The sequence below is a fragment of the Saccopteryx leptura genome, chromosome 2, assembly GCF_036850995.1.
Source record: "Saccopteryx leptura isolate mSacLep1 chromosome 2, mSacLep1_pri_phased_curated, whole genome shotgun sequence".
Lineage (NCBI taxonomy): Eukaryota > Metazoa > Chordata > Mammalia > Chiroptera > Emballonuridae > Saccopteryx > Saccopteryx leptura.
In genome coordinates, this window is record NC_089504.1 from 228415183 (window position 1) to 228434324 (window position 19142).

Here is a 19142-nt window from a genome sequence, read left to right on the forward strand (position 1 = left end):
GTGTGCGGCATTGTGGGAAGTGGCTGGGCCCAGGGTCCTGAGGCGCTGACGCCTTCTGCTCCTGGGCGGAGCTCGCGCCAGAAGTCCAGGCGGTGTGGTGCGGTGCGGAGGGCCTGGCGGTGCGTGAGTTTCTCCGCTCGGGCGTGATCGTTGGCTGTCGCTAGTTTTTCAGGGCGGGTACCTGGTGGTGGTCGAGGCGCGCAGTCCCCTCGGTGGCACCGTAGTCAAACACGCGGCGTCGCCAGTGCGGGTAAGAGGGCACAGTTGAGTTTCAGCAGTTCCCCTCATTCTGCGCAGCGCGTTCCTGACGCGAGCCATCCTGCCGTTTCCGGCCGCCAGTGCGCGGCACACTGGCGCCGACTCTGTGCGCCCGGTGCCATCTCAGAAACGCAGTAGTGGCGAGGAGTGTCCAGAAGCACAGGCCAGGCACAGAACCAGTCATTCATTCACAACCAGACCTTTCCTGTCGCGGGAAGAAAGTGGCGCCCTAACCTGTGGGAGTAGCCGAGTGTGAGCCGCTGACCCTCTTCGGCGGCCGTCCCCAAGCACGCACCTCTGAACCACCCGCTCCTCCGCCTGGCGCGTCGTTCCCCGCGGGGCCCGTGGCCGGCCTCTCACTGTGGTGACGCCCTCGTGCTCCTCACCTCGCTTCGTGTCACTCCTGTGCCCAGCAGTTGTCACCATCTGCTGTGTGCCTCCCCAGTTTCCCTCGGTGCTCCTGCCCGCCCCACCCACCGCGCGCACGGAAGCGCCGGACCTCCTGGTCGAGTTCGCTGCTCTGGCTTCAGTTCCCACAAGTCTTCAGGTTAGTGAGCGTGTCCTGCTTCCCGAAGAAACGGTCCTCAGGAGCGAAGTGCTGGCACAGGAATGGCCGCAGCAGCCTGAATCGCATTAGCTGAAGAACAAACAGCCACGTCTTCATCCAAAGAATGGAGAAAGCGCTGTAGCCCCAGCTGGCATGCTGCTAAGCAGAGAGAAGGGTCGCTCAAAGGAAACTGGGCAAGCGCTCCCTTGGAGCCGCTGACCCCAACCCTTTAACCCTCCCCCTCCTCTCTCTCCTGAGCATGGCCTCATTTGTTTCTGTCACTTGTTTCCTGAGCCCACGCAGCCCAGCTGCCTCAGTTCTTCTACTTCTGTGACTTTCTACATATACTTGCTCTAACATTTTGAAGAGGAAGAAAAAAAAAAAACATGGATGAATCTGTAAACTATTCTGATACAGGTCTTACATGAAAGTACCTACTGTAAAATTCCTCCATATGAAGTTCCAGAATAGGCCGATTATAATGAAAAAACGGAGCAGTGGCTGCCTTGTGGGGTGGGGTGGGACTGACAGGAGGAGCGTGAAGGAACTTACCTGGGTGCTGTTAACGCTCTGCATCTTAATAGGGCTTGAGTTACACTGGTGTATGCACGTTTCAAAACTACCAATATAGGTTTAAGATGTGTATTTCATTTTTACCTCAAAAGAAGAAAAAAAACTTGAATACAGTGGTACCTTGAGATACGAGTTTAATTTGTTCTGTAACCAAGCTCGTAAGTCAGTCAACTCCTATATCAAACAAATTTCTCCCATTTAAAATAACTGGAAATTGATTTAATCCGTTCCAGCCCTGTGAAACATCCCCAAACCATCCTAAATTATGCAAAAGACTTGTTTTTAATTAAGAAACACATGTATACTTTACCAATGCATAACAAAATACATACTAATGTCTGCAGCTTACTTTCAAATGCATCAGAACGGATGGATTGGTGGGTGGATTAGATGTATCAGAAAGTTGGTAGACTAAAATGTGTTTAGGTCAGTTTCTTTTTCGTTTATTTGTTTTTTTAGGTGATTGGAGCGGAGATAGCGAGACAGACTCCTGCATGCGCCTCAACTGGGGTCCACCTAGCAACTCCATCTGGGGCCAATGCTCAAGTACTTAACTATTTTTAGCCCCCCGAGGCTGACACTCTTGGACCAGCCAAGCTATCCTCAGTGCCTGAGGCCACGCTCGAACCAGTCAAGCCACTAGCTGTGGGAGGGGAAGGGGAAGAGGGTGGCAGAGAGAAGCAGATGTGGCTTCTCCTGTGTGCCCTCACAGGGAATCAAACCAGGGATGTCCATATGCCAGATCCCCTCTCTATCAACCGAGCCATTGGCCAGGACCTACCTAGGTCAGTTTTTTAACCTCAGCACTCTGCACACTTTGGACCAGCAAATTTTGTCATAGGGGCATGTATGTCCTGTGCATTGTATTAAGTGGAGCAGCATCCCTGGGCTCTACCCATTAGGTGCCAGAAGCACCCATCCATTGTGACAACCCAAAATGTCCTCAGACTTTTTACCAAATGTCCCCTGGGGAGCACAGTCACTTCCTTTATCCTTCCCTTGACAATTCCAGTGTTTCACTGTAAAATTCTCTCAGTTTTGCTGTATACTTGAAATTTTACATGAGCTAGAGGAAAACTAGATTATTTGATGAAACTGAAAAATGCCTATAAAACATCAAGTAGAAGATGCACCTGTGAAGATCTATATGCTAAACGTATTTTTAAATAAAATAATTATATAAGTTAGCAACCATAACTGATACCACTGAATATCAGTGTTTATAAAATACCTTATTAAAGATTTCTAAAATGAATATGTAACACAAAGAAAAAAGCGCATTGTGTGTATTTAGATTCTGGAAAAAACATTTTAATGACTCAGGTTAGAATCACCTTCAAACTGGCCTTTTCTTGTCTGGTATAAATTTCTGTATGTGCGAAGCATCCTTGCCGAGGTCACCAGGCCACCTTCCATACTCAGCAGGGCCTAATGCCCTGCTGTTCAGTGTGGGCAGATCTGGGACTCCCACAGTCCACTGAACCCTGGTCTGCTCCAAACCAAGGTCCCTGCATGTTTCCTCCATGAGTTCAAATTTGAGAAGCTTTCTTTTAATGGACCATTCCTAGACCCAGGAACGGTGCTGTCCAACACCAGTGGAGTGAAATATAAACCGTGACTAGAAGAACATGGCAGAGTCAGGGAGTCCCTGTCGGCGCCATACCCAGGCCAGAGGAGAACTGAGCTGTGGGTGCAGCCAGGAAACCCAGGTCATGGCACTGAAGGGCCCATGGCTGGAGATGAGTCTTCAGGCAAGTGCCACATGCTGCAGCCACCCATCCCACATTCCGGGCACTCAGGGACGTGGTGACACCAACTGCCCACTGACTGCACGCTGACCAGTGGTTAGAGCTGGCTGTTCCGTGGCCCTGCCTGTCTAGTGGCTCCCCCACCCTATCCACATGACCACAGCAGGGAGTGTGGGCCTCTTTGTAAGTGAGCAAGACCCTTCTGGTGGCCTTCCATATAAGTCAAGATAAAAAAAAGTCCTGGCTGAGTTTGAGTCCAAACATAAACTGTCCCATATTTACTCTCCAGCTTTGTCTCCTGAAGTCCCGCCCCAACTCACCATGCTCCAGCTACCTGGTCCAACATCCTCCCACCTCAGGACCTTTAAACATGTCTTGCCTTTTGCCTGGGAACTCTGCCCAAATAAGCACATGGCTTCCTCTTCAGTGCCTCAGTCTCTTCTCTATAGTTACCCTAGCGAAGAGGCTTTTCCTGTCTGCCCCCACACACATACTTGCACTTTATTCACCTTATACCTTTTCAGTTTTCATAGCAGTTACCATGACGTGTCATGCTATCCTCCCAAGAGATGAAATCTCTGACAACAAAGATATTTGTTTTTTTTTTAACATGAGGCATGTTTTTTTTTATTTTATTTTTTTATTTATTCATTTTTTTTTAGAGAGGAGAGGGAGAGACAGAGAGAGAGAAGGGGGGGAGAAGCTGGAAGCATCAACTCCCATATGTGCCTTGACCAGGCAAGCCTCAGCATTTCCAGGTTGACGCTTTATCCATTGCGCCACCACAGGTCAGGCACAAAGATGTTTTATTTGTTTGTTTATGTATTTATTTAAAGAAAAATAAGGAGGAGAAAGAGATTAACCTGTTGTTCCACTTATTTATGCACTCATTGGTTGATTCTTATAAGTGCCTTGACTAGGGATCAAACCTGCAATTTTGGCATGTTGGGACGATGCTCTAAATTGAGCTACCAGGCCAGGGCTTGACAGCAAAGATCCTTTGTACTTTTGTTCATGTTATACTCTTAGTGCCAAGGACAATGCTGGACACAACAGGTGCTCAAGAAACACTTTGAATGAGTGGCCAATAACAGTCAGAGAAAGCACTTTTTTAGCACTGACTATTGTCAAGCACTGTTTTATGCAGTTTCCACACATCCTCATTCAATCCTCACAGCAACCTTTTCATTCTCATTTAAGAGACTGCGAGACTGACCTGACCTGTGGTGGCACAGTGAGTAAAGCATCGACTTAGAACACTGAGGTTGTAGGTTCAAAACCCTAGTCTTAAAATTTATTTATTTATTTTTTCAAGGACAGAGAGAGAGTCAGAGAGAGGGATAGATAGGAACAGACAGACAAGAATGGAGAGAGATGAGAAGCATCAATTATCAGTTTTTCGTTGCAACCCCTTAGTTGTTCATTGATTGCTTTCTCATATGTGCCTTGACCGCAGGCCTTCAGTAGACCGAGTGACCCCTTGCTTGAGCCAGGGACCTTGGGTCCAAGCTGGAGAGCTTTTTGCTCAAGTCAGATGAGCCCACGCTCAAGCTGGCGACTTCGGGGTCTCGAACCTGGGTCCTCCGCATCCCAGTCTGACACTCTATCCACTGCACCACCGCCTGGTCAGGCCAAAACCCTGGTCTTGCCTAGTCAAGGTACATATAGGAGTTGATGCTTCCTTTTCCTCCCTCCTTTTCTCTCTTTCTCTTTTCCCTCTCTAAAATGAATAAATTTTAAAAATCTAAAAAGAAAAAAGATTATGAGGCTGAAGCACAGAGAAATTAAGCCACTTTCGTAAGATCACAGTTGGTAAATGATACTTTGGCAGCCTGGCAATGGATGGAGTACATACTTAAACTGCTACATCAAAACCAAAATGAATTTATTTCCTCTAATAACCATCCAATGAATTGTTTTCTAAATTCCTCAACTCTACAACAGACTATAAAAGATATTTTTGGAATTCTAATAAGTTTGGGAATTTTAAATACAGAGGTTCTTTTGGGGTTTTTAGCAATAGAAAAAATGCTTAAGTTAGGATGCCAAATGAAATAGGACATTAAAATTATATGAAATCAGCCTGACTAGGAGGTGGCGCAGTGGATAGAGTGTCGGACTGGGACACGGAGGACCCAGGTTCGAAACCCCGAGGTCGCCAGCTTGAGTGCGGGCTCATCTGGTTTAAGCAAAGCTCACCAGCTTGAGCCCAAGGTCGCTGGCTCAAGCAAGGGGTCACTCGGTCTGCTGTAGCCCCCCCCCCCCCCCCCCGGTCAAGGCACATATGAAAAAGCAATCAATGCTGCAACTAAGGTGCTGCAACGAAGAATTGGTGCTTCTCATCTCTCTCCCTTTTTGTTTGTCCCTATCTATCCCTCCCTCAGACTCTGTCTCTGTCACACACACACACAAAAAATTATATGAAATCACTAGTTAGTAAAGAAAACATTTAAAGGAGGGAGGAGTTATTTGAAAAGGACTCAATGAGGATGGTAGCCTTATGTTAAACTATTTACATTGGGATGGCTAGATTACAAACCAGGAATTTCTGATATGTGTAGAGAAGAGCAAATATTATTATTTGGAAAAAAGTGTTCTGGGATCAGATAGGTTTGGGATATACTATGCATAGTAAATCCTCCTCTTAGAATTTTATGATCCCTGGCTGGCTGGCTCAGTGGTAGAGTGTCAGCCCAGTATGTGGATGTCCTGGGTTTGATTCCCAGTCAGGATACATGGGAGAAGCAACTATCTGCTTCTCTACTCCTCCCCCTCTTCTTTCTCTTCTCTCTCTCTCTTTTCTTCTGCAACCAGTGGCTTGATTGGTTCGAATTCATTGGACCTGGGTGCTGAGGTGACTCCCTGGAGCCTCCACCTCAGGTGCTAAAAATAGCTCAGTTGTGAGAATGGCCCCAGATGAGTCAGAGCATCAGCCCAGACAGGGGTTTCCCAGTGGATCCTGGTGGGGGGTGTATGTGGGAGTATGCCTATCTCCCCTCCTGTCACTTGGAAAAGAAGAAAGGAAAAAAAATGAAATTCATGGTGCAAAAACAAAAGTAGAAAAGAGAAACAAAAAATAAATAATTGATGCATATTAGGATCTAACAATGAAGACTGAAAGCCGCACAAAAAGTTTTCCCATAGAAGTTATTGTCCACATACCATCACTTTTATTTAAGATAAATACTATAATCAGGACAATAGGGTGACCCCTGGCCACCCTGAAGAAATCTGTTGAACTTTTTGTCATTCTGCAATGCAATAACTTACTTAAACAAAATGCTTTGTGTAATTTTTTCCCAATGTGGCACTGGCACCCTGGACTTCAGCTGGAAGCACACTGGCATTAGGAATGATGTGATGTTAGCATTGATTTACAATCTATACAGACAACCCAGTGTGTGTGAGAACACTTCATGTTTTCCTGATTCGTGACCAGTTAATCCTAATGTGAAGTCAGTACCCCATCACATTTAGGCATCATCCCCATATTTTATATGTTTTGACAGGATCCATTGCAGGTAATGGTCTGTCACTTGAGAGTAATTTACATTTCTTTTTCAGTGGAAGAAATTCTTTTGCTCTTTTAAAGGACCCTACAGTGAACTAGCTAAATTGTTGACCAGTTACCATTTTCAGATATTAAATGATCCAGCCACATTGGTTGAAACAAAGAAACCTTGAAATCAAGAGACATATTCCTGGAGGGCTTGATAATGGATCATCTAAGGTAGCCTGTGGGGAGTGGGTCCACTCTCACGGTGCTGGCCTTTCCTGATTCTCTGTGACACTAACAAGCCAGATGGCGAACTGGGGTAAATTTACTCCACTGGGTACCTGTTAGGGTCATCTTCTCTTGTGAAACTCAACCTGAGATTCCTTCCTCTCAGATAGCAACACTGTGGCCCAGTCACCAGTTATATTAACTTTTTTTCTAATTATAGTCGGTGCTTTCTTGCTTGTTTCAGTATACATCTACTATACAACACATATAGTCAGTGAAATGACAATATTGTGAACAAGTTGATAGATATTAGGGCTCTGGTAAGAAGAGGGAAGGGTTTGGAAGGAAGTAAACACACTCAACTATGAAACTTTGAAGAGACAGTTAAATAAGGGGATTATTTACAGAGGAGAGGCCAAGTCTAAAGAAACTGCAGTTACCCATGGGCCTGGAAGTTCTGCTGGAGATAGGAACAAGGGCTGCCTGCAGAAGATGTAGTCTTTGCTCATCTCAGCCATTGTCAGAATCCCATCAACACAGCAAAGAGCAGTGAATAGGTACTCTGGACTCTCTCCTCCCATTTTCCCATTTCCAGACAGAGCACTGGCTCAACCCAACCACAAGAAAGGCAGGAGAGAACTGTAGTGGCCCAGTGATAAAGCGTCAACCTGGAACGCTGAAGTCATGGGTTTGAAATCCTGGGCTTGCCTGGTCACGGTACATATGGGAGTTGATGCTTCATGCTCCTCCCCCCTTCTCTCACTCTCTTTCTCTCTGTCTCTAAAATGAGTAAATAAAGTCTTTTTTTAAAAAAGAAAGGTAGGAGAGTCAGGAGCTATAGGCTAGAGGTCAGCTCTCTAGAGGGAAAGAAGGGCCAGAATGGGTTTAGGAAACAAAGTAGCACAAGAGAAAGTAGTCTAAATGTTGAGCCTCTGAATTAGGGCTTGATACTTGGGATTGGGAGGAAGGGTCAGGTTTGGTCAATGCAATTTTTTTGTGTTCTGACTCACAGACCTTCCTTCTCTCCACTATACCTCCCATTCTTTTTGTCTGTCTTACCTTTCTTTCAAGGCTTAACTCAAATCTTGTCACCTTAACCAAATCTTTGATTATGCTCTCATCTTAATCCCCATGATGATACCTATAGTATTCTATAGTATTCATTTAACACCAAGTCTTTTTATCTTTATTGTTCTAGATCTTATAGATTTGTCTTGATCCTCAAACTAAATAGAAAGCTCCAGAAATGAATGATGGGTGACACTCTACATATAGAAGCTGCTCAGTAAACCTTTACCAAACAGGAAGAAGAATTCCATGAAGATACCACTAACCTAAATACTGGGTTTGATTTCAGAGTCAATTCTCTTTGAGAAGGTAAGCCATGTTTTCCCTTATAGCAGCAATAGGGCTGAGCTTTTGTTTCCTTTTCAGAAGTGTAACCCTTCTTTTTTTCTGTTGGGATTAGAAGTACTGCAGGCAAAACTTGAAACTTCAAATGATATTGAAGCATATGAACAGGAATGTCAAAATCCTTTCCTTCTTCCTTCTAACCACATTTAGCCAATTGTTAATAGTTATTTCATTCATCTGAGAATGTTTTGATTTTCCCTTCATTTCTGAAAGATATTTCACTGGATGTAGTATTATGGGATAATCCTTTACTTTCAGCACTTGAAAAATATTGTGACGCTTCCTTCTGGCTTGCATAGTTTTTTGTCTTGTTGTTGTTGTTTAATTGATTCTAGAGAGGGAAAATGGGAGAGAGGGAAACATTGATTTACTGTTCCATTTATTTATGCATTCAATGATTGATGCTTGCCCTGACCAGGAACCAAACTTTCAACCTTGGCTGCTCTAACCAACTGAGCTCCTCAGCCAGGGCTTGGCCTCCACAGTTTTTGATGAAAAATACTCTAATAGGAATTGTTTTTCCCCATAGCCAAGGTTCATTTCTTTCTTGTTGCTTTCAAGATTTTTTTTCTTTGTCTTTCATTTTTATAAATTTAACTGATGTGTCTTGATATGTATTTCTTTGGGTCTACCCTGCTTGAGTTACATTCAGCTTCTTGAATTTTTTTATGTCTTTTAACACATTTGGAAAGTTTTTAGTTGTTATCAGATGACATAAATGTTGTTAGGTCTTTTATTACAGTCCTATATGTCCCTAAAACCCTGTTTGAATGTCACACATGGACAGGAAACACCATAAAAAAGATGCTCTGTTAATTTTTTAAAAGGCAGGCACTATGTAAAAATTTTTAATTTTTTTTCTTAAAGATTTTGTTTATTGATTTTAGAGAGAGGAGAGAGAAATGGGGGAGGGAGTGGGAAGCATCAACTCAAAGTAGTTGCTTCTTGTATCTGTCTTGATGGGGCAAGCCAGGAGTTTCAAACCAGAGACCTCAGCATTCCAGGTTGACACTTTATCCAGTGCACTACCACAAGTCAGGCTATGTAAAAATTTTAAACTACTGTATGGAAACTTTCTAGAAGGCAATTGTACCAAATTTTTAATTTAATTTTATTTTTTTGTATTTTTCTGAAGCTGGAAACAGGGAGAGACAGTCAGACAGACTCCCGCATGCGTCCGACCGGGATCCACCGGGCACGCCCACCAGGGGCTACGCTCTGCCCACCAGGGGGCGATGCTCTGCCCCTCCGGGGCGTTGCTCTGCTGCGACCAGAGCCACTCTAGTGCCTGGGGCAGAGGCCAAGGAGCCATCCCCAGCGCCCGGGCCATCTTTGCTCCAATGGAGCCTTGGCTGCGGGAGGGGAAGAGAGAGACAGAGGGGGGGGGGTGGAGAAGCAAATGGGTGCTTCTCCTATGTGCCCTGGCCGGGAATCGAACCCAGGTCCCCTGCACGCCAGGCCAAAGCTCTACCGCTGAGCCAACCGGCCAGGGCCTCTACCAAATTTTTAAATGTTGTACCTCTTGTTCCAATAAGCCATCTCTATAAAACTATTCTTGAATATACAATATTCAACAAACTAAATATTTAAGTTCATCAAACTATATATATAACCGGAACCTCCGTTATAGAATTGTTCATAATCGCAAAAATATGGAAACAATCCAAATACCCAAGGAAAAGAATGCAGTAAATTATGAGATATCTACATGATTCATTATGACAGCCAACCACTAGAGAGAATGAGATCCTCAGTGTGTGCTGACAGTGGATAACTCTCCAAACTATAGTTGGGGGAAGAGGGCTAGGAAGAGGAAAGATATGTATGTATTATTCCCTTTGGATACATTTTAATTATATTCATTTATCTCACTCTCTTCATGCATTTACACATTATACCAGCATATATTTTTCATATATGTTCATGTATAATGCTTAAAATTTTTTCTGATACAAAATACCAAAAACTCTTGCCTCGGATCAGGGATTTAGGTAGGTAGGGGAAGAGACTATCAGCAGAAAACCATATCTTAATTTTATTTATTTTTTTGGGGGGAGAGAGAAGTATCAACTCATTGTTCCACTTAGTTGTGCACCTGTTGATTGTCTCTCATGCATGCTCTGACTGCAGTTAGAACTGGTGCCCTCCGGATCAAGCTGGTGACCCTGGTGCTCCATGACAACGTTCTGTCCACTGCATCACTGGCCAGGGATTGATTTAAAATTTTTTCTGTAGTATTTGAATTTTCTAATCTTGACTTTTTAAATGTTAACAGGAGTTACTTGAGCTGCAGGATAATTAGCAACCTTTATTTTCTCTTTTGACATTCTTCTGCTTTTTAAAAGTAATATACTTAATATTAAGTTAACAAAAAATTCATATAAGTAGGTCTCTTACTTATTCTGTTCATTCTAGGTGTTCAAGATAACTTTTCATAGTGTCTTTTTTGGCTGTATCATCAATATAGCTTTTGACTATATAATTAGATTATTTTTATGAAATTGCTTATGGTGGTAGGTCAGGATGCCAGATATACTATTTAGATACATAGGAATTGGTGCCTGGTTATTATTAGAGTTTTATTGCTCTCGCTGGAGTGTCCCATATTTTAGGTCCTTAACACTTTACATACATATTACAACACATTACAAAAATAGAATAATAGGGAAAAATATTCTATATCAATTTCACATTTTATGAAGAAATCAAATACATTTTCAATAATATATTGAGTTCTTCTAAGACTGTATGTGTTAATTGACTGCCTTATTCTTACCTCCTTAGAAACTTACAGACATCCAAATATGATTGAACTTGAACAAGCTGAGGCCCAGCTGTCTGAGCTAGACCTGCTAGCTAGTATGTTTCCTCGTGAGAATGAGCTCACAGTGAATGACCAGCTGGCTCTAGCAGAACTGAAAGATTGCATTGAAAGGAGAACAATGGAAGGGCGATCTTCAAAAGTTTACTTTACTATCAATATGGACCTGGATGTGTCTGCAGGAGCAATGGTAAATCAAGTCTGCTTTTGGGAGAACTGAAACATGTCAAGACTTAAAACAATACTTAGGACATTTTTCTTCTTTTTTGATCAGGCAATGTTTTCTCTGGCCTGTATTCTTCCCTTTAAATACCCTGCAGTTCTGCCAGAAATTACTGTCAGGTATGTTACAGGAACTGGCTAATTTAAGAGGCCAAAATTGGCCCTGGCCGATTGGCTCAGCGGTAGAGCATCGGCCTGGCGTGCGGGGGACCCGGGTTCGATTCCCGGCCAGGGCACATAGGAGAAGTGCCCATTTGCTTCTCCACCCCCCCCTTCCTCTCTGTCTCTCTCTTCCCCTCCCGCAGCCAAGGCTCCATTGGAGCAAAGATGGCCCGGGCACTGGGGATGGCTCCTTGGCCTCTGCCCCAGGCGCTAGAGTGGCTCTGGTCAAGGCAGAGCGACTCCCCGGAGGGGCAGAGCATCGCCCCCTGGTGGGCAGAGCGCAGCCCCTGGTGGGCGTGCTGGGTGGATCCCGGGCGCATGCGGGAGTCTGTCTGACTGTCTCTCTCCGTTTCCAACTTCAGAAAAATACCAAAAAAAAAAAAAAAAAAAAATAAGAGGTCAAAATTAATCGGAGAATAAAAGCAATTCTTGAGTTTGTTGCCTCTTCCAAGAAAATTGATTTAGTTTTTTTATCCTGTATCTTTTCAACCAGGTCAGAATTACTAAGTAGATCCCAGCAGACTCAGCTGAACACTGATCTGACCGAATACCTGCAAGAGAACTGTCTTGGAGAAGTCTGTATATTAAATGCCACGGACTGGGTTAGAGAACATGCCTCGGGCTATGTCAGCAGAGATGCCACCCCTCCCCCCACTCCAGGAAGTACAGTCCAGCCTGTCCATCTCGTTCTCACAAGACTCTGGATCTATAGCCATCACATCTACAACAAATGCAAAAGAAAGGATATTCTAGAGTGGGCAAAGGAGCTTTCCCTGTCTGGGTTTAGCATGCCAGGGAAACCAGGTGTTGTTTGTGTGGAAGGCCCACAAAGTGCTTGTGAAGAATTCTGGTCAAGGTTTGCTTTCTCACGTTTGTAATGCTGTGCCAATACTTTTAGTACTAAACTAGATACTGGACATGTAGAAATAAGTATCTCCCTGGAGTTGTATCTTATGGGAATCCAGTCTCAAGTCAGTGAATAAAATAAACTTGCATATATCAGTATGTTCCGTCAGTGACAACAGTGCACATGGGAGACAACCGTTATCAGATGTTGAATCAAGGCCCTCTATTCCCATGGATCTGATTCTTCCCTCATCTTAAACTGTGTACCCCGTGTCACGGAAAACCTCCAATCTTCTCCTTTCTCTACTGATACCCTAAATGAGTTGCGGAAGTTAGGGAATCATCAATTTCCACGTCATGATAATGACAATAAATGAGTTTGAGGATGAGATTATGACCAGAATCATATTTCGTTTTTTGTTTTTTTGTGACAGAGACAGAGAGAGGGACAGATAGGGACAGACAGGAGGGGGGAGAGATGAGACTCATCAATTCTTCATTGTGACACCTTAGTTCATTGATTGCTTTCTCATATGTGCCTTGACCGGGAGGGGATACAGCAGAGCGAGTGACCCCTTGCTCGAGCCAGTGACCTTGGGCTCAAGTTGGTGAGCCTTGCTCAAACCAAATGAGCCCACACTGAAGCTGGCGACCTCAGAGTTTCAAACCTGGGTCCTCCGTGTCCCAGTGTGATGCTCTATTCACTACACCACCGCCTGGTCAGGCCAGAATCATATTCAATTAAAATAAATCCCTTTATGGCTCAACTATGAACTTGACTGCATGTAGCGATCACTTATGTGGTAGGACTGACACGGGATCAACTAACATGGAGAGAAGACAGGGAACAACATGGAAAACTGAATCGGGACCATTTATATGCAATTCTGCATTTTATGTACTCTGTCCTGGACTTGGATAGGGTAAGGACAGTGAGGCCTCCAACACAAAATTTCAAAGGACTCAAATAAATAAATAAACAAACAAACATGTCTGTCATCAAGATAAATAATGTTTTAGTGCCATATTTTAAAAAATACATATCAACATCCACAGTAAACAAGATGTCAATAATTTAAACATTGCAAAGATCTAACAACACTGGGGCTAAGTGAGGAGGGTCAGGTGACTAGTGCAGGTGTGGGGTTGGATGTCCCATCTTTATCTAAAATGGATATTTTTGATTTTTCAAGATATTACATTAGAGCATTTTTCTTAAATTTTGTGCCTCACTGTGAGTTCCAGTAAACATTTCTACAGGGGAATAAACTAATTAACTAAATAAATCCCCGAGATAAAAGTAGATTTCTTCACTTCTAGAAAAATAATATTTTCTGCCTGACCTGTGGTAGTATAATGGATAAAGCATTGACCTGGAACACTGAGGTCGCCAGTTCAAAACCCTAGGCTTGACTGGTCAAGGCACATATGGAAGTTGATGCTTCCGCCTCCTCCCTTTCTCTCTCTCTCTCTCTCTCTCTCTCCCCCCTCTCTAAAATTAATAAATACAATCTTTTAAAAATTAATAATATTTTCAGTGTTCTAGAATGCACAACACAGTTTCAAGTTTTTTTCTTTTAAAATTTCTTTTCAGACTCAGAAAATTAAACTGGAAGAGAATTCTGATTCGTCATCGAGAAGACATTCCTTTTGATGGTACAAATGATGAAATGCAAAGAGGAAGAAAGTTTTCAGCTTTTGAAGAAAAAGTGTTCGGTGTTTATGGAGCCAGAGGAAACCATATGGACTTTGGCCAGCTGTATCAATTTTTAAATGCCAAAGGATGTGGGGATGTTTTCCAGATGTTCTTTGGTGTAGAAGGACAGTAACTGAGCAGAGGAGTAGCTGAAAGCATTTAGTCATTGATGGACATTTGTTTTTTGCCCACTCTTTCTTGAAAGATTAAGTAATTTTACTTCAGTCCCATTCTAGAATGTTAGGGGTAAAAAAAGAGAAAAGCTAGGATAGTTGAAGTACATCTCTTACAAATATGTCTTGGTTGAAAACAGAACTGAGTTTTAAATTATAATCATAAATTATTGACAGAAGTGTCTTGGCATATCAATTACCCATTTTGAAAGAAAAATTAAAACGAGTCAGATGTTGGTGGGCCATCCTACCACCCCTTCCCAACCCCTTGCCCTTCACCTGTCTCCATGAGCTCTTCCAGCCTGTCTCACAGCTCCCCAGAAATAGGACTCTGGCTAGTTCATAAGGAAACTGTTGCTTTCCTTATGAACACGATAGAAGCAGCAAGAGCGCTCTTGCCCCTCTGCTGCAACACTAAGTTAGTGGCTGGAGCTGCAGTGGTCCCTTCAACCGCGAGTGCAGCAAGGACCAGGAGAACCACCAAGATGCCACCGCACCTTGTCAAGCTGCTGATCCAGCACCAGCCCCTGCCTGTCTCTAGACAGCTTATTATGAAATAAGAAGTTTTATTGCTGTGCCTCTTACTAGTGGTTGAAAGCTATTTTGCCCAGTAGATATTTTCAAAGCAATAGTTTTCCAGCTACTCTAACCATTTGAAACACAAAGGAGTGAAGTTTTTATTTTCTTCAAAGATTTTTTTTTTTTTTTTTTGTATTTTTCTGAAGCTGGAAACGGGGAGAGACAGTCAGACTCCTGCATGCGCCCGACCAGGATCCACCCGGCATGCCCACCAGGGGGCGACGCTCTGCCCCTCCAGGGGGTCGCTCTGCCGTGACCAGAGCCACTCTAGCGCCTGGGGCAGAGGCTAAGGAGCCATCCCCAGCGCCCAGGCCATCTTTGTTCCAATGGAGCCTCCGCTGCGGGAGGGGAAGAGAGAGACAGAGAGGAAGGGGGGGGTGGAGAAGCAAATGGGCGCTTCTCCTGTGTGCCCTGGCCGGGAATCGAACCCGGGTCCCCCTGCACGCCAGGCCGACGCTCTACCGCTGAGCCAACCGGCCAGGGCTCTTCAAAGATTTTATTTATTGCTTTTACAGAGAAAGGAGAGAGAGGGGTGGTGGAGCAAGAAGTATCAACTCATAGTTGCTTTACTTTAGTTGTTCATTGATTGCTTGTACTATGTGCTTTGACAGGGCAAGCCCAGAGTTTCAAACCAGCTACTTCACTTTTTCAGGTCTACATTTTTTCATTGCGCCACCACAAGCCAGGCTGAAGTTTTTCTTAAATGGAGTTTGTAGCTCATATCTATTTTTGTATACTTAGACTCTGTATCTGGGCTTTCCTCACAGAAGGCTAAGGCATGAGCAGAGCTTAACTTTGTAACAGGCTTCAACCATTCATCAAATTGGTAATTTAGAGAATTTGTTTTGGAAAATTGGATTTTAATTTTTTTTTTTTTTAATTCTGGAAATGGCTTTCTTTAGATATAAATTCAGCAAATTGACCTCAATCAAAGAAACATACAGCCTGGTTTTGGAGACCCTCAAAAAATTAGTTCCAAAAGTACTTGTTAAGTATTTACTAACTGCTAGCACTCAGCTTATCTGGTTTGTACTGTGTCGGGTATTCTTGATGAGTAAGACTTGGTTAGCGGAATCGGGCTGGGGGTCAGAGGGACACAATGCATTGTGCATCTTAGTATAAAGTTTCAGGAGACCTGTGTGCCCATCACTAACTGAATCAGTAAAGTCAGAAGGAATCAAGTAGAACTAACAAAGCAATGTGGATAGGTATTAATGTGAAGAATCAGAATGGTATTTACAGCACAGTGACAATATTGGATAAGAATCTTGTGCACTCTCCCCTTTGCATTGTCTTTTGCCACCACACAGCCAGATGTACCAGCTGTTGGACTCGAGTTTCTGACTCCCCCAGCCACTTTCAGAATTGGATGAAATATCCCAGAATATGGGATCTAACATCATGAGAGGCTACCCAAGGGACCAGATGATACACATATTACCTTTAGCAGGACTAAACTGCTAAAACTTTTTCAGTCTTTGCACATTATTTTGATAAAAAAAATACTGCTATGTACAAATAAATATACAGATCCCAAATGTAACAACAAAAAAATATAGAATGTAATGTTTTATTCATTTTCTTCCTGAGACAAACCTGTCAAATATAGACATTGGGTAATTGACATAGTGACCCAGAGAAGTACAGATGTTCTAACCTCATGATTACTAATTCCTTTAAAAATGGGTGAAAGTGTTAGCAAAAAAGAAAACAGAAAGTTAGATGGTCCTACCTGCATTATCTTATGTAAGAGACAATAAAAGCTGTGAGAAACTAGTTAAATGTTCGAGAGATAGGCAATATAGTTTTCTTAGACTTTACCAAGGAATATATATTTGATATAAACATCCTTAATGTAAAACTGTTCAGTATGTATATTCATTCAACAATGACAACTTTTCAATGTATTAACCCAATATATATCTTGAACTGGAATCATCTATAAAGAAATAATGATAAATCCTTAAAAGAAACTATTATCCCCAAATCAAATTATGTTTAAAAGTTAAAGATCTATAGAAAACGAAACTGTGAGCAGAACTCACACTTTGTTGGCTGCACATCCACTTTTATTTCTAAAAGTAATTCCTGTACAAACAATAGTATTCTTAAGTAAAACAAACAAAATGTACAAGTTCTGACATTAATCCCACAAGTCCAAATTCATTAAACTTGAAGTAAAAGTGAAAGCCAATCTTGTCATCTGCACATTAATTTGATAAATTCATCCCCAAAACCCCCCAACCTGATTCCTTTTAATATTTCTATAACAATTGTTACACAGTTTAATTATTATTTTCAGAAAGCTGTATTTCAGGATGTCAGGGAAACAACAGAATATCATTAGTGAGTTTCCAATAAACACTGCAAGGCAGCAGAGAGTTAAGGTGTTGGTAGTTACCCCCAACCCCACCACACACACAATGATTATACAACTTAGGATAAACTAGGCCCATAAAATTTTGCCAAGAGGCCCTGGCCAGTTGGCTCAGTGGTAGAGCGTTGGCCTGGCATGTGGAAGTCCCAGGTTCGATTCCCGGCCAGGGACACAGGAGAAGCACCCATCTGCTTCTCTACCCTCCCACTCTCCTTCCTCTCTGTCTCTCTCTTCCCCTCCTGCAGCCAAGGCTCCATTGGAGCAAAGATGGCCCGGGCGCTGAGGATGGCTCTGTGGCCTCTGCCTCAGGTGCTAGAGTGGCTCTGGTCGGAACAGAGCGACGCCCCGGATGGGCAGAGCACCGCCCCTGGTGGGCGTGCCGGGTGGATCCCGGTCGGGCGCATGCGGGAGTCTGTCTGACTGCCTTCCTGTTTCCAGCTTCAGAAAAATACGAAAAAAAAAAAAAAATTTGCCAAGAGGCACCATGAGCCTGCCATTGAAGTACAATGTGGCAATCTGGTGCTATTGGGTCCGTCAGGGATACAAACTTCATTCCTTTTTTAAGGAAAAAAAACATTGTGAGAAATTGGTTAAAAGGAATTTTGAAAGCCAAAAGAAGAAATGGAGGTCATCACCACAGTAGTGGCTACAGTGCCTGGGACCACGGAGGGAAGGGAGGAAGTCCTGGAGGAAAGGGGAGGGTGATCAGAGTAGTTTGGAGGAGGCCCTGATGGCTGGGGCTCAGTTTAAGCCTGAGGAGAGAGGGCCGTACCCAGCTATTGAAGGTTTTTCAGAGCTCAATGAAGAGAGCCCTGGAGTTGGGGTGCTGGCCTCTGAGAAGGGGCCAGGTAGGTAGGACCCAGACTGGTTAGGGTGGGTCCTGCCTGGCTGCCCCTGGCTCCTTGTGGTGATTCCTATTAGCAGGAATCAAAGTAGGACAAAGACAAGAAGCCCAGACAACTTGATGGAGGAAGAAAGATTTATTTGATAACTGTTAGGTTTGGGGAGGTGTGCTGTGGCTGCCAGAGTCTAACTCTAGAGGAACAGGAACAGGGAAGTGCTGATAGGGTCCCTGTGAGGCTGAGAACAAAGAGATCAGCACAAAGCTGGGCAAACATCCTGCATTCTATTGGTTAGAGACCCTTATCAGAAGTTTATGTTTGAAATTCGCCACTGAGCTAAACCCTTCCCCTGTTGCTACGTTGCGCGCGACCCCCCTAGCGAATAACGAACTGCCACATCTGCTTCTGTATAATGCTTGCTCACTTAGGATATATGAGGACCTAGTTGTAAGCGCCAGGCGCGACTCTCGTTTGCAGCCAATTGTGGGTACGGTGTCTCCGGACGCCTTGAGAGTTCGCCCCTGCGCAGGTTAAACTTGGCCAATAAAGCAAGATCTAAACCCCTGAAAGTCTCTGACATTTGTTCTCGTACCCGGTGTATGCAACAATAGCCAGTGGAGCCTGTGGGGCAAGTAGCACTGAAGACATGAGCTTCTCAAAGTTAGATTTCTTAAATCTTATATCCTTTACAGCTTTAGCTTTCACATGAGAAATGCCTGATTTCTATGAGTTCTTTGTCTGTAGACCTACACAAGAGATTTCTGTGTATCGGGAGGGGAGGGATAGTGGAGGCCGGAGGGTCTGTCCTTGATTTATTATTCTTTCTGGAGCTGCTAGTTTATTTTAAGGAACTGATAACAAGCAAAGACCAGCTGAGTTTTGTTATTTTTCAAACTTGTCTCAGTCTGCTCTTGCTCCTTCAGTTCTAAACACTGAAGCCACTGGCTGGAGTGTAAGACCTCAGCCATTGCCGGCCCCCCATTTCTGCATTCTTCTGGTTTCTCCTCTCTCAAGCCAGGTCAGATTGTTAAAGGGCAGGAGACTGAAACCCACTGCTGCCTAATCCGGTTGCAGCTGCTAGGCAATGCTGACTGAGGGACACTGTCCCTGCTCCGTCCTGGTCTTGCAGTCTCCCAGTGCCTGCCGTGCAGCCAGGCAAAT

The 19142-nt window shown here is 43.7% G+C and overlaps 1 protein-coding gene across 3 annotated transcripts; it reads left to right on the forward strand.

The window, feature by feature from the left end:
* Positions 1–8: 8 nt before the first annotated feature.
* RWDD2B (RWD domain containing 2B) lies at positions 9–18539 on the forward strand. Of its 3 annotated transcripts, none has more exons than XM_066370401.1 (6): positions 9–119; positions 8049–8227; positions 11048–11274; positions 11359–11426; positions 11962–12324; positions 13909–18539. In XM_066370401.1, the coding sequence occupies exons 3-6, from the start codon at positions 11068–11070 to the stop codon at positions 14141–14143; spliced, it is 873 nt and encodes a 290-aa protein (XP_066226498.1). In that variant the 5' UTR covers positions 9–119; positions 8049–8227; positions 11048–11067; the 3' UTR covers positions 14144–18539. The 3 variants fall into 3 exon arrangements, with proteins under 3 accessions (XP_066226498.1, XP_066226497.1, XP_066226496.1); XM_066370400.1 differs by lacking the exon at positions 9–119 and adding an exon at positions 167–250; XM_066370399.1 differs by lacking the exon at positions 9–119 and adding an exon at positions 751–805.
* Positions 18540–19142: the final 603 nt, after the last annotated feature.